Raw genomic sequence first — 16,438 nt, forward strand, 5'->3', positions numbered from 1 at the left:
GAGGGGATCTTATGGAAACTTACAAAATTCTTAAGGGGTTGGACAGGCTAGATGCAGGAAGATTGTTCCCGATGTTGGGGAAGTCCAGGACAAGGGGTCACAGCTTAAGGATAAGGGGGAAATCCTTTAAAACCGCGATGAGGAGAACATTTTTCACACAGAGAGTGGTGAATCTCTGGAACTCTCTGCCACAGAGGGTAGTTGAGGCCAGTTCATTGGCTATATTTAAGAGGGAGTTAGATGTGGCCCTTGTGGCCAAGGGGATCAGAGGGTATGGAGAGAGGGCAGGTACGGGATACTGAGTTGGGTGATCAGCCATGATCATATTGAATGGCGGTGCAGGCTCGAAGGGCCGAATGGCCTACTCCTGCACCTAATTTCTATGTTTCTAAATCTACTGCTGTGCCGCCCTTGTTGGTGAAGATCAGCCAAGGAGCTTCACATTCCCAGTTTGACATTCTTCGATGACTAACCTGTAGCCAATACTCGCAAAGTCTTCGTCACGCCTCCCCAAGGAGCCCCCAGCGCAATGTAGGACTTAATGTATTTGTCTTTCCACTCCTGGGACTGATGGTTCAGGAAATAGAGGGTGTAGAGGTTTCCCATGCTGTGTGCTATCAGGACAATGGGTTCACCATATTGCTTGTACATGGATTCAATCATCTCCTGCAGGTCCTTGAAATACTGACCGTTTTCATCTGGAAATAAAAAGAAGGGAGAGAAATTCACTGTGCTGTTGAGGAACAGAACGGCATTTACATTTCCCTGGAAGATAGACTCAAAATGCTGGAGTTACTCAGCGGGTCAAGCAGCATCTCTGGAGAAAAGGAACAGGTGACATTTCAGGTTGAGACCCTTCTTCAGGCTGCTTACAATAGACAATAGGTGCAGGAGTAGGCCATCCGGCCATTCGAGGCAGCACTGTCATTCAATGTGATCATGGCTGATCATCCACAATCAGTACCCCATTCCTGCCTTCTCCTCAACCGGCCTCCACCGCCCTCCGATGCAGAGAATTCCACAGACTCACAACTCTCTGTGTGAAAAAGTGTTTCCTCATCTCCGTTCTAAATGGCTTACCCCTTATTCTTAAATGGTGACCCCTGGTTCTGGACTCACCCAACATCGGGAACATGTTTCCTGCCTCTAGCTGGTCCAAACCCTTAATAATCTTATATGTTTATATAAGATCCCTTCTCATCCTTCTAAATTCCAGAGTATACATGCCCAGCCGCTCCATTCTCTCAGCATATGACAGTCCCGCCATCCCGGGAATTAACCTTGTGAACCTACGCTCCAATCCCTCAATAGCAAGAATGTCGCTCCTCAATCCAGCTCCAAAACTGCACACAATACTCCAGGTGTGGTCTCACTAGGGTCTTGTACAACTGCAGAAGGACCTCTTTGCTCCTATACTCAGCTCCTCTTGCTTCTTCAAAAGTTTCCCTCAAATGGTGCTGAAGAGGGAGAGAAACAGAAACAAGGGGGATGAGAAATCAAGTGAGAGAGAAAAGGTGCCATTACAGGGAGAGGGTAGGAGGGCCAAACCCCAACAAACACCTCCCTACTTCCCACGTTAGTGACTTTGAGAGAAAATATTAAAAAGAGTTGAAATTATAGCTGCCTCAATGCACAAAATCAATGACAAGAACACAATTATGTTTTTAAAGGTTGTCCAAGTCCAGACTAACCTTAATCCATGGAACAGAACAGAAAACATTACAATGTTTGATCGCACTTTTTAAACAATGTTTAGAACTGGGGAAAAAAATGTTGTAGTTGTAGTAGTAGTTGTAAGTAAGTTGATTGGCCAAGTATTCACATACAAGGAATTTGCCTTGATGCTCCGCCCACAAGTAACAACATAACATACAGTGACAGTTACGAATTACTCAGAAAACACTAAACATTAATAATAATAAAACATTAATGATAAAACACCATTGATCAAGCATGTGAACCAACAAAATACCAGATCAAAGGAAGGCTACAGATTTTTGGCTGTTGAGTAGAGCAACTACTCATGGATAAAACTGTTTTTACGTCTGGCTGTGGCAGCTTTGACAAATGTAAAAAGGAAGATAACTTAAAAAAAAGTTTTGCAAGTGGTTTGTTATCTTCATCCATTTCGCCAAATGTCAAGTCAGATGTGATATATTTTATTAAAATTATCCACTACAAATGTTACTCAAAGAATCTATGAAGTATTTTCTACATGCAACGGGTCCAGTGTGTTGGCCAAGGTTAGTGAAACATTGGCCTGTTCTCTGGCCCCAGCAGCTCCTGTGGACATTGGTGCCCAGGACAAGCCCCTTAGACCATCCTTCACTTGTTCATGTCAACTTGTGGTCATTGCGACAGGGAGCTCTCGTTAGTGGAATGCAAAGTTGTAGAAATTATTTAAAAAAAAAAATTACATCCCAGTTTTTCTTGCACCACACACCCGATTAAATTGGCAACCAATTCCAGAACTTTATTAGGAAACTAAGACCAGGCAGGAGCTGGGAAAATGCTTGGTCTTCATTCAGTACTATTCTGGAAAACTCAAGCACCACGAGGACCTTCAAGGTCACAGTGGAAAACCAGTGGTAAACCAGGTTTACAATCGGCCATCGTCCTGAACATGAGGAATGTTTTCTATGCACGCATGACACATAAAAAGTAAAGTACATCCCTTCTTGCAGTCTCCAAAAAATTAAGATCTTAGATTACACTTACTGGGTGCTCGCCGCCAGTCGTACGGAGCACCACGGACATCTTCGTCCCTGACATAGCCCCAGTCCACCATGTACTTCACCATAGTATAGAAGTAAATCCCTGCGGGGACAAGTCAAAAATACTGTTATCATTAGTCTGCACTGAGAGCCGTAATTGACAGTCCACAGTTACTCTAGAACAGATCACTCTTCTCTTTCCAACACAGCAGAAACTCAACTAAATAGTGATATGGGCCATACGAGGGTTGGTGGGACTAGCACCAATGGGACATCTTGGTCGGCATGGGAAAGTCGGGCCGAAGGGCTTGTTTCCATGCTGTATGGCTCTAGGATTCTAAATGCAACAGAATTTAATAGTGGAACACAAGGCTAGCATGTTTGGACCAGTTTTAATACCACAGAATTGCACAGCTGAAGGTGAAGATCAGGTTGAGATAGGTATCGTGCCAGTCATGGGTCTCCATCTTCTGGTCAAACGTTAGAACATCTCCCTGAATCAGAGTAATTCTGTGGAAGCTTGGGACTTCAGTGTGCAAGCTGAAGTTCTTCCTTTCAATCAGCTCCGTGTGGATCTCAGCACATCTGTACGGTGGACTCTTCATGTACTGTACAGCACGGGAGCAACTCTGGCCAAGATCTTGCAGTGGATTAGACCATCAAAATCAATGGGAAGGAACAACAGTCCATAAAAAGACATTTCCGTTTTATGTTGAGAGATACAGCATGGAAACAAGCCCTTCAGCGCACTGAGTCCACGTCAACCATCAATCACCCGTACACTAGCTAGATGTTATCCCACTTTTGCATGCTGGATACTAGGGACAATTTACAGAAGCCAATTAACCCACAAACATGCACGTCTTTGAAATGCAGGAGGAAGCTGGAGCACCCAGAGGAAACCCACGCAGTCACATGGAAAATATACAACTCTGCACAGACAGCGCCTATAGTTAGACCTGGAATCTGGGTCTCTGGTTCTTCAAGGCAGCAGCTCTACCCACTGTGCCACCCTGTGTCTCTGAAAATGTATTTTAATTTTGCAGGGTGCTATTGTGTTTCAGTTATTGGTGGCAAGAATGAAATAGTTTTGCTTTTCTAACGCTGAAGTGTTTTTTTTTTAATGTTTGTGAATGCCAAACGTATTCAATTTAAACAACTTAAACTGCTGAACCCGACACGTGTCCTGACCAGCAAAGGCCCTCCAGCGGCAGAGAGGAAGACTCTATTGACTCTGGGTATCTGCATCTGATGAGCTCCAAAACGTGGGTACATTTGCAGCTTGAATGCTTTCACATTTTAGCTTGTTTTGGCAAAGTGAAACATAAAAGCTAAAAAGCACTGGAGATTAGATCCCCGCTCCCATTAAACTCAATGGTTCATTTTAAAACATTTGTTATACTTCTATACAACATGCAAATAAAATAACATAAAAACATGTTGGGGCATTATTAGACATAAGTTACTACAGATAATCTGCCATTCCAGTACCGAAGTCCTGGGGAGTTTGTTTACAGGGATCTACTGTAACTCGACTTTAAAAACTAGACGGATCGTTTTACCAGTCACATGCATGTACAGGAAGCTGTTCCTTTGCCAAAAGGAAGCAAGGTTGGAAGTGATGTTTACTAGGACTTCTGTGCCTGAAAGATTTCCATTAGACATGCTGATTCATTTAAACTTGGAGCATGGCCAGTTGCATAGACAGGGCTGCTTTCCCATGCTCTGGCTCTAGTCTAAAGCAACACAGTAGATTGTAGAGACCTGATTTATACTGAGAATTTCAATTCTTGAAATTCCAAGAATTCTTGCACTGCATTTCCTCACGTGAATGAAGGGCCCTGTACTTTGACTCTGTACACTGAAGTACAATCACATGGAGTGAAATCTGCTATGTTTACTAGTTTGCTTTAGGTAACATGCATGTTACCTTGAACCCACCCTGTCAAAAATTGAGCCATGGTTAATAATCCATTTTGCCTAAACTTCCATCAGTTCAACAGGATGTCAGTGATTCATGACCTGCAGAGATTTCCAACATTGTTTTTATACTTTCACAACTGAGTTGGCACTAAAGGATCTCAGAAAGGAGGTGGGCATGTGAAGGTTTAAATGAATTCTTCACCGTGCATTGAAGGTGGAGAAGGCTTTAGGTCTATTATTGTCACGTGCTTACATAGGTAGTCAGCATCCACAGTAACCTACTGTATTGGCTTGCACTCAAGACTTTGCTGCCTTGAATAAAGTGCCAAGTATCAAAAATATAACCTCCTTCAGAAAGTATTCATGTCCATTAAGATATCTCTAGTCCAAGTTCACAAGTTATGGGAGTGGAATTAGGCCATTCGGCCCATCGAGTCGACTCCACCATTCAATCATGGCTGATCTCTGCCTCCAAATCCCATTTTCCTGCCTTCTCCCCACAACCCGAAACACCCGTTCTAATGAAGATTTATTTGTTCTTGATTAGTCAAATGCACAAACCAAATATTTGAAATTTGCTTCTACATTTAGTGTACTAAATATTAAAATACACAATATCAAACTCGACATATGAAGCAGTTAACATTCAACATTTATAACAAATTTCCATAGACTGGAAATGCTAGCCTAGGTTTTGAATTTAATTGAATTCCTTATTCACCATGTGAATTCTTTATTCACCATGTGAATAAAGGGCCGAATGGCCTACTCCTGCACCTATTTTCTATGTTTCCATGTGCATTTAGGATGGAGATGGGTTCAGATTTATTATTGTCAATGAAAAGCTTTTGTTTGACAGCTATCTAATTAAATCTGATAATACAAAGGATGAATTTAGTTAAAACCAAACACTGGTACAACAGGTAGAGTGAAGAGAAAAATACCAGTTTCTCAGCATCGTAGTGTGACAGATCCAGAGAAAATGTTCAATGTTCACGATGGGATAGGCTGAAAACAAAAAATTAGGACTGGACCCTAGATTGTGGAAGGGGCGTTCAGGAATCTGATGACAGGAACATCCTGAGACTGGTGGTAATTCAATGGAGGAGGGAAGATAGGAGGAGTGGGGGGGGGGAGAGGATTTGTTGCAAAGGCCTTAGCTGCTTCTCAAATTCCTCCATCGTCCTTTGTACCAATCTCTATGTAAACAAATTCTTCCAGTCTCTTCAGTGCACTCGAGAGAGAGAGAACCTGATGGCCAGAGGTGTTATATCGTACAGAAGACATTAAACAGTGGTTTGGTTTAGTTTCAGGGAGCTATTTCCCATGTCCTAGATCATATGCAACATCTGATAATCACAGTGTCATAAATAATGTAGAGGTCATATTGCTATTTCCAGGAACTATCGCTGCATGAACCGACTGCTTTATTCCCCACACCACGACCATGACTGGACTTCGGAAATTCTTCACTGCCGGCAAAACATTCTAGCACCCCCAAACAGTGGCGATAAATGAGAGTTTCTTTCTCAGAAACTTGTTGCAAGTTCAGAGAATCTTCACGAGGTGACTGGATGTTGCACTTGATTTCTGCAAAGTGGAAACCACTTAATAGTCGAGCTGTTACAAACCTCACATCTATCCACAAGCACTTATAGAGAGATGCACAATCTTCGAGCAACCAGCAGAAAGCAGGACTTCTTGCCTGCAACTATACAACAATGAAGCAGTTCATTTGACGATCTATGTTTGCTCCATTCAACTTGCTTCAGTATCACAATTTCCTTCTCCCTCATGCCTACCTAGATTTATTTTGAATGCATTCATCTCAAACTCCAAAAGATCTATCCGGGTAGCTCTTTCATGGAGCTGGTGCTGAGAGAATTGGATGCGTAGCCTGCTCACGGATGGTACGATTCTATGCATGATGACTGCTTTAATGCATCCCATGAGAGCCTCTCTTGTCGCGTTCAACTGGAAACAAAGTCCGTAATGCCATCTGACAACAACTATCCCCAGGCTCTGCTGCCTTTCCAATTTTAATCTGCAGGCTTGCCAGCTCTCCAGAACACAGCTACTAAAAGCCAAACTCGTCACAAATTCATGACTCTTCCTCCAAGCAATGGCGTTCCAGGCATTCGGATAGGAATTTATTTCAACAGTTCCGGATAAACATGAGTAGCTTCTCAAATCAATTCCTCTTCCTTTCATCCCACTGTTTGCATAGTTTTGTTCTAGACTCACGTACATTTATACAGTGGCTTTGGTGTGGTAAAATGGCTCTTCATTGGAGTAACAATGTAGGAGAGAACTAGTAGTGAGGGTCGGTGTGGAAGGGCCTGTTTCCACGCTGTATCTCTAAATTAAACTAACGACAAAGAAAATCTGACCCAGAGGCACAGAGTGTGAGATTGGGACAGGATGGCCAAGTGCATGATTGGGAGTGAATTTTAATCACGGATATTTAAAATGGGAAAGTGCTAGATTCTATCAGGGAGTCCTCCTTGTCAGTATGAAAAGGAGAAGACAGTGAATTTGGTTGGATGGTTCCCGCAACAGAATGTCAAAGTCATCTGGTAGAATTCTTCATTACCAGAACTCAAACAAGCACCACAATGTTGCCTGGTTGTAGTAAGATGGGCTTCTCTTCATCAGATTCTTCCTGCACAGCTCAACTCTCACTCCCACTACGTGCTGCCTCTTAAAGAGAATCACAGAGTACCAATTGTATTTACTGTATAATGAATAAAGTGACCATTGTGGACTCCACATTTTCTTAATCTTCCATTCATTTGTCCTAAGTACCGTCTATATCTCTCTTCCCCCTTTCCTCTGACTCTCAGTCTAAAGAAGGGTCACGACCTGAAACATCACCTATTCCTTTTCTCCAGAGATATGGCCTGACGCACCGAATTACTCCAGCTTTGTGTGCCTGTCTTCGGTTTAAACCAGTATCTGCAGTTCCTCCCTACACATGATAAATAACGTGTCGTTTTTTAAATAATTAAAAAAAACAATGAAGTTACTGGGTTGAGATTGAGATGCAGGTTGAATCTATTCACACTCATACCTGGGTCTCAAGCAGCCAGCAGCCTCCTCACACAAACCCAAATGGATGCATTAACAACAACTGCCAGCAATGTGAAATGCAAGTTATTCATTCCCTGCTAAACATGTGAAACCAGCATGTTTGCCTTGGACCCACCACCGCTGCACTGAAAAACCCATCAAAATGGAAGCTGCTATTAACAAGTGGGTGAATGTGTTTTGTCCCCACCCTGGTCAGATCTTCAGCCTGTGTTGCATCAGCCGTTCTCAGCTCCAGTGAGAAAGGCACGATGCAAACCCTTTGGGTGGCATGGCCCTTGGGCCCGATGTATAAGGAACAACCTTATTTAATAGGGAATGTTTAAGAAGGAACTGCAGATGCTGGAAAATCAAAGGTAGACAAAAGTGTTGGAGAAACTCTGCTGAATGGACAGGCAAAGGTTCGGTCATGCCAGGTGTCTGAAGAAGGATCTAAAATATCATCCGTCCATTCCCTCCACAGATGTTGCCTGACCCGGCTAATGCCAATATTTAACAAGCACTAACATTCACGTGGTCCACCCTGTTTTGACGAATGCAATCAACCCGGCGTGCACAATCAAATAAGACCAAATAGAACAAGTTGTCCTACAACTTTAGGCTGTGCACGCCATACGCAAGAAGAAGAAGAACAACAACAAGCACTGCACAACCAGGAATCAGTCGGGAAGTTTTGAAGTTCAGTAAAGAAAACCTGGATCCAGGCCTTTGCTTTACACTAATCCAGGCGTAGCAAGCTCTCAATCAAGATCCACATTTAGAACCTCTTTCAAAAACATGAATTTCTGATACTCAATCCCCTCAATCCACATTGAGCTGAACTCACCCACAGTCCTTTTGCTGGGATCCAGGAATTCCAGTGGGTAGGTTTTCCCAAATCCAGGAACTCTCACATCAACTCCAGGTGGGGTTTCGGTTGTTTTGGTTGTTGTGTTGTAAACCAGCCTACAAACAAACAAGATTAAACGAGATCACATCGTTTTTCATGTTGCCTCCTCATCTCCTCACTTGACCCCACTCCCAATCCACAAAAACATGTTTAAAGCCTTTAATCTGGCTGTGACTATCAGATTGCCCAGCATGTAGATGCAAAGCTGTCACTACCTGAGGCTGTGGCTGACGATGAGGGACTTTGCTCCCTGACTTTTTTTTAAACCAAATCCTCATGTTAACGGAAGAAAACCAACCACACGTAAACGAGACATTAATTGAACCTTAGCTGTCAGTCACCGCACCTCCCACCTAAAAGTCACCTTCAGTTTCTATTTAATGCATAAAGCGTCAGAATCCAGCTAAATTGAATTAAACACCTTTAGCCTTTTTTCAGTAGCAATGTTACAGAATTTTGAGATTTAAAAAATCAAGTCTGCAATTTATCCCATCAGATAAAGCATAACAATAAGTTTAATTTGACACCAAATTCACTTTCATATCTCAAGTATTAAAAAAGTTATGACCATTTTCATACTCGGAAATTAGCATCTTGTTCCCTATTGATTTTCAATGGACATTACAAAAAAGCTGTGATCTTGGATAATCAAAAGCCCATTTCTTAAGGAAAGATTAACATTTTTAAATAGCCTAAGTGTCCAAAGATTATTCACAAATAATTCACAATATAACATGATTTTTATATCTAATTTACATTAATTTATAGGCCAAATGGAAGGAATTTAGTGTTCAATTGCTGTAAATAAATGCCCATTTAAATCGGCTTTCTAGTGGGTTCAAGTGGAACGCGCTGGTTTAGAACGTTGACATAGCGCTGGATTAGTGCCCTCAAATGCCGAGAAAAATACTGCGGGATATAAAAAGCCCAAAATGAGCTACTCGCTATAGATAACTTGATATATAGGGTTATATATATGCCCCATTTAATGTAAAAATAAGGTACATACCTTTAATTGTTTGCTCTATAAAACCCTGGGGCTGCGAGAGGTTGCGGAATGAAACAGTAATTTTAAAATTATTAGAACTATATTATCGAGGCCTATAAAACTAATAATACCTTTTGCGACCGGGTCTTGCAGCGATTTTTCGTTAATGATTTACTAGGCTGAACATGTGCGATTAGTACAGCCTAGTAAAAATCGCGTTTTAAACCCGCCCCCTCCAAACAGCGCCAAAATCGCGGCCATGGCTGAGGGCAGATTCCCAATGACGATTCAGGTAGGTTTTGTAACATACCTATTTTCAGTGGCTCTGAATTCTGAATTCAGCAGAATTTTGTCCCTAATCAAATAACACTGATTTGCTGTACTTAAAAATTTCACATCAGTGCAGTTGTTACATTTATTTAGTCATTACATTTGATCAACATCTGCCAACATTGGTAAAGAGGGTGTTGGTGAACAGGGCCAGCCTTAGGAGGTGCATGGCCCAATTGGGAAAAATTTGCGTCGAAATATAAATAAATAATTATAAATGAGTCACGTGTCGTGAGTAACATGACAATTCGGGGGAGAGTTCCTTTCACAGCGGGTGGGGAGTCTAGCCAGGGGTAAAGTTGCGGGAACGTTGAGAAGGAGGGGGTCGGGTTCATGCCAGTAACACTCACTCACCGCTGCCGCGGCGCTCCGGGTGCGGAGCCACCGCATTGTGGCCGGGGGAGGGGAGCAGCTCGCGTGGCTACGAGCGGCCTCCATCACCAGATAGTGGAACCGACTGCCATCTCAGCGCCTTCTGCCGGCCCGCTCACCGCTGGCAGTGCTCTCCGTCTGAACAGTGAGGGGACCAGCTCAAGAGCAAAGATCATAGAGCGGGGTGGGTCAGCGGGTGATGGATAACATCACAGCGGGCGGTGGAGCTTACTCCTGTGTCAGCGCGAACAAGGGATCAATTGAGGTTACTCGCCCTGACACATGGAGTAAGCTCCACCGCCCACTGACCCGCTTTTGAGCTGGATGATCCCCGGCCGACCCCCTCCATGTCAACCCTCCTGCCCTCTCTGCAACTTTACCTTTTTACCCCCCCCCCCAGCAGCGATGTCCTTTTACAGCCGCTTCCCACCAGCTGCTAGCAATGAGAGACTTGGCCATATCTCAGTAAAGCAACATCGTTCTTGATGTTGCTGTACTGAGGGATAACAAAGTCTATCTTTCTTTGCTAATAACCTAACCTTCGGCCTCCAAATGCAGGTACATTTTCTAGCAATGTTACAACATTTTGAGATTTTAAAAATCAAGTCTGCAATTTATCCTATCAGATGAAGCATAAAAAGAAGTTTAATTTGACACCTAATTCACTTTCATATCACATACATTCAATGTGATCATGGCTGATCATCCCCAATCAGTACCCCGTTCCTGCCTTCTCCCCATATTCCGACTCCGCTATTTTTAAAAGCCCTATCTAGCTCTCTCTTTCAGAGAACCTGCCTCCACTGCCCTCTGAGGCAGAGCATTCCACAGACTCACCACTCTCTGAAAAAAAGTGTTTCCTCGTCTCCGTCCTAAATGGCTTACTCCTTATTCTTAAACTGTGGCCCCAGTTCTGGACTCCCCCAACATCGGAAACGTGTTTCCTGCCTATAGCGTGTCCAAGCCCTTTACAATCTTATATGTTTCAATGAGATCCCCTCTCATCGTTCTAAACTCCAGAGTGTACAAGTCCAGCTGCTCCATTCTCTCAGCATATGACAGTCCTGCCATCCCGGGAATTAACCTTGTAAACCTACGCTGCACTCCCTCAATAGCAAGTATGTCCTTCCTCAAATTAAGGGACCAAAACTGCACACAATACTCCAGGTGCGGTCTCACTAGAACTCTGTACAACTGCAGAAGGACCTCTTTGCTCCTATATTCGATTCCTCTTGTTATAAAGGCCAACATGCCATTTCTTAGCGCTAACAGTAGGTACTTGGGAAACGTGGTAAAATATACTCAGGATGTAAAAATTTGACACTTTTTAACACGTAGTCATGCCGTAGTAGCTCGTGAGTTTGCCGTAGTAGGACCTGGTGTCCTATATCACTATTGTATGTTCATGATGGAAATAAGAATACTCTGTATATTCATTACCTTTGAATTATAGTTTTATGTAATCCTCCCATCATTTCTGAGTTCCATTTCACAATATCTATCAGGGAGTGGAAGATTGCAACCTTCACGTGGTCCGCCCTGTTTCGACTAATGCAATCAACTCGACGTGCACAAACGGAAGATCAAATAGAACAAGTTGTCCAACAACTTTAGGCTGTGCACGCCACACAAAAGAAGAAGATATCTATCAGACATACAGAATGTTGCAAGGTAATATCTTGCCCAAACTCAGTTGTATCTTTCTATCTCAATAAATATCACAAAATACACCATTGTTTCAGCCACATTATGACAAAATATAGAATGTACGTTATTTGTTATCAGTCACCCCATCCCAGAAACAACTGTACTTAAAAAAGAACATTTGTTTTACTAATTTACGAGCATGTACCATACAGAGTCCGTTGATCCATATTCAACAAACTATTGTGATAATCGCATAAAAGGTATTATTGTATAAGAAATCTGGTGTGGAATGATAATCCATCTCAGTACTCATTTAGACAAGTCCCAAGCTATAGAAACGTTTCCCCCACCCCCAATCCCCCTCGCCCGATCTTCATTGAACCTACCATTTGACCGATCTTTTACTCAGCTGCTGTAACGTTTCCTTCCTATCAAAATCCCTATCTTCCAATTCCTACTTTGAAATAAAATGCAACTTTCGACTTAAAAAATTCGCAGCAGGATCGCTATATAAATGCAAATATATGGTATTTTATCCTAGCACCCCCTCCCCTTACCACCACACAAGAAGCGTAACTTGAAACGTTTACATTTGGATAAGTTCGATACGGACCAGGAATGAAAATTAATAGCGTCGAATCGATTAACAGCGAGCTACGAGGTGAGATTGAAACACCTGTCAGAGGGCTAAGAAACAATCCTGAGTTGACGGCGTATTGTTTTAAGTGAGCATTTTGCAGCGACTTCACCATATTCTGGTTAAATATTCTTTCCACGGAAATCTCCTATTTCACTTTGAAATTATATTAATTTATAACAGTTTGTAACTTCAGTAACCACCTTAATGTTTGTGTGTTTAATACCGGGTATGCTTGAAACTAGTTATTGTAATGTACTGTATATTAAAAAAAAACTACATCAACCAGGTGTGAAAATTACACTGTATCGAACGACAATTGAAAATGCGTGGGAATCGACTAATCGCGATCCTGCCGCAACATTTTTAAGTCGAAAATTGTATTTTATTTCAAAGTGGGAATTTGAAGATAGGGATAGAGATGCTACACAGAGATTTTAAACTTGGGGGAGCTCTTGGGTGAACTCGCGCAGTGGGACAGGGCTTGAGGCAGCATCTATGGAGCGAAGGAAATAGCCAACGTTTCGGGCCGGGTCTGAAGAAGGGTTTCGACCCGCAACGTTGCATATTTCCTTCACTCCATAGAGGGGGGGAGGAGGTTGTATGGAGTCAGATAGACTGCGCAATGGGGGGGGGGGGGGGGGGGGGGGGGGGATCCCAGTGTGAGAGTAAGTCACCACCCGTGTACAGCGTTCCCACATCCCTCTTCTCCACCAAGCAAGGCACACTCCTCTCTCCCCTCCGTCCTCTCCCCCCTTCCTTCCTTCATCAACCCCCCCACCTCTAAAGAAAGAGGGAGAGGGAGGGGAAGGGAGGTAGTGAGAGGTAGGGAGATGGAGATCTGAAGGGTAACTGGTTTTGGTCTCCAATCATCTCACAAAAGGCAGCGAACAATGGTGAGGCAGAAGGGAGAACTCTCTCTCTCCCCCCCCTCTATCTCTATCTCTCCCCCCTCTATATCTGTCCCCTCTCTCTCCCCAATTCTCTCTCCCTCTCCAATTCCCCATCTCTCTCCCCCTTCCTCTCTCTTCTCTCAAATTCTCTCTCTCTCCCCCCCCACGTTTATATCTACAGTTCACTCCACGAGTGTGTGTGTGTGTGAGAGCCGAGCAGTGTTTCTCACGCTGACTGCTCCGTGAGCTGCTCGTATTGACAGTAATCGTGTCCAACTCAACTGAAAACGTGTGATTTGCATCTGAAACCCCCCCTCTGTCTCTCCACGGCCACACACACGCACACACACACTTCATGAAAATGTCCTTTCCAAAACAAGAGCTTATGTCACAGGCAATGGTGCTAATGGCAGAGATACAGCCAACATATTAGATATTTAGGCATTTAGGAAATGTTAAAAATACTTAAAGATAAAATAACATTATTGGTACACTAATTTTTCTGAAGGAAAACATGAGGAATTTCGGGTGGCAGTGGTGCAATGGTAGAGATGTTGCCTTACAGCGCCAGAGACCCCACATCGATCCTGACTACGGGTGCTGTCTGTACGGAGTTTGTACATGCTCCCTGTGACTGTTGGCTGATCAATTTCCCTCCTGGGATAAATAAAGTTCTATCGTATCATTATCTATTTTACTCATTCAAGATCCGGCCAGCGGCAATATCTGTTGAACAACAGTCGTAATTTATATACAATTTCACATGATGTTATAACGACGGCTGACACTCCAAACCATAGCGTCAAAAGACCACATACAAGTAGGTCTTATAGGAGGTTGGCTTGATATGTGCTGCAATTTTTAAATACACATAGTATATCAAAGAATAATGAACTATTCTTTAAGCTAACTAGTGACAGGTTGCAACATAAAAGCATTGTTAGGTTGGTCAATGCACGATGAACCGCACTTTGTCAAAAAAGGCCGGTTCTTGCTTACTTCACTGTGATTCAGCAGATTTTTTCCACAAGATAACTAATCTTTGCTGGCTGAATAACCGACACATGCGGGGAAAGGAAACACAAATCGGAAAGGAAATCAGTTTCCGGAATGTCTCAATGGATCCTTTACATGGTCAATCCTTCGAATGTGCATCAGCTGAGGCGTTGCTGTTAGCACTCGCCACCTCGAGGATGTGGGTCATGGTCCATGTGAGACTTCAGCGCACCACTCCGTGAGGATGTCCACCGTAGCACTGAAGGAATACTGCACTGTCGGGGATGCCACCTTGGAGAGGTCAAGTCACACCATGGGATGACTTCTCAAGAGAACGCAAGATTTAGCATTGTTTTATTCAACGTGACAGCACGGCCTATATTTAACACTCTCTACTCTTCATCACACTGTCATTGTAGATTGGTCGACATACCTCCCCGCTGGCCACGCTTCATAAGGTTTTCATAGGCTGTAATGTACTTGGAATGTCCAGAGGTAGTGGAAGGTACGTGGTCAATCCACATTCATCTTTTTAAACTTGACAAGACTCAAACATCATTCCTTCTCTCCTCTGTCAAGAGCTTGGATTCCCACTGCTCGAACTCCGCCTTTGCATAAGCAATGTGTGCCTATCAGTTCAGACCATGAACCGCAGTAACCTGTGGGTCAGGAGGGTGACACATGACACACTACATCAGGCCAGCGTTTAGCAGGTCACCGCTGCCTCGCCATAAGTTCATAAGACATAGGAGCAGAATTATGCCATTCGGCCCATCAAATCTACTCTGCTATTCAATCATGGCTGATCTATTTTTCCTTCTCGACCCCATTCTCCTGCCCTCTCCATAACCTTTGATACCCTTACTAATCCAGAATCGATGTTAATCTCCACTTTAAAAATAAAAATACTCTCTGCCACAGCGGGTAGTTGAGGACTTGGCCTCCACTGCCATTAGTGGCAATGAATTCCACAGATACACTAACTTCTGGCTAAAGAAATGTCTCCTCTCCATTCTAAAGGTACATCCAATTTAAACTAATCCCATCTGCCTGTACGTGGTCTATATCTCTACATCCACACTTGTTCATGTCCCTGTCTAAATGTCCTTTAAATGCTGCCATTGCATCTGCTTTCACCACCTTGCTCGGAGTACATTCCATGCACCCACCACTCAAAGGTGAATCTGGCACAGAAAACTCTTGTTAGAAACCCTTCGTTCTCCATCTTTCCAAAACACAAGGGCCTTCCATCTCAAGGAGAGTGAAACTCTGCACTATCATCCTCTTGGCCCATCCTTATGCAAGCTCATGGGCTTGTACAATGGTTCTATTAGATCATCATGCCCTCTACGGCTTCAACAGAACAAGCCCATTCCTTCTCTCCAGAGATGCTGCCTGTCCCGCTGAGTTCCTCCAGCATTTTGTGTTTAGGCACAAGTTATTATATTTCTTTGAAAGGACCTTTCCTTACATCCCTCACAAAATAATGCAATATCTCCAGCCTTGACTAATCTTTCACAATTTCCTCTGGTCTCGGTCACTGTTCCTCACAAGCTCATCTCTAGGAAATGTCTCCAGAAAACTCATTTCCTGTTCATTTCCTTTCACTCCAACAACTTTCACCTTTGTAAACAGAACTTTAGTTTTAGTTTAATTTAGAGATACAGCGGGGAAACAGCCCACTGAGTCCACGCCGACCATCGATCCCCGCACACTAGCAATATACACATTCGGAACATTTAAAAAAAAAACCAAAGCCAATTAACCTACAAACCTTTGGAGTCCATCTTTGGAGTGTGGGAGGAAACCGGAGCTCCCGGAAAAAACCCACGCGGTCACAGGGAGAACGTACAAACTCCTGCATCTAAAGTCAGGATTGAACTTGGGTCTCTGGCACTATAAGGCGGAAACTCTGCCACTGTGCCACCATGCTACCCAACCCAAAACACTGTGACTACCTCC

General features: G+C 43.3%; 1 protein-coding gene across 1 annotated transcript in view; it reads right to left on the reverse strand.

Annotated features, from left to right (window-relative positions):
- Positions 1-16,438, reverse strand: part of pla2g15 (phospholipase A2, group XV) — a 32,438-nt gene that overhangs the window by 4,242 nt on the left and 11,758 nt on the right. The window contains exons 3-5 of the mRNA XM_055648564.1: positions 8,551-8,669; positions 2,719-2,817; positions 474-698 (exon numbers count right to left, since the gene is read on the reverse strand). Coding sequence (XP_055504539.1) covers positions 474-698; positions 2,719-2,817; positions 8,551-8,669 — 443 coding nt within the window. The remainder of the gene's footprint in view (positions 1-473; positions 699-2,718; positions 2,818-8,550; positions 8,670-16,438) is intronic.

The sequence above is a fragment of the Leucoraja erinacea genome, chromosome 17, assembly GCF_028641065.1.
Source record: "Leucoraja erinacea ecotype New England chromosome 17, Leri_hhj_1, whole genome shotgun sequence".
In the NCBI taxonomy this organism is placed as follows: domain Eukaryota; kingdom Metazoa; phylum Chordata; class Chondrichthyes; order Rajiformes; family Rajidae; genus Leucoraja; species Leucoraja erinaceus.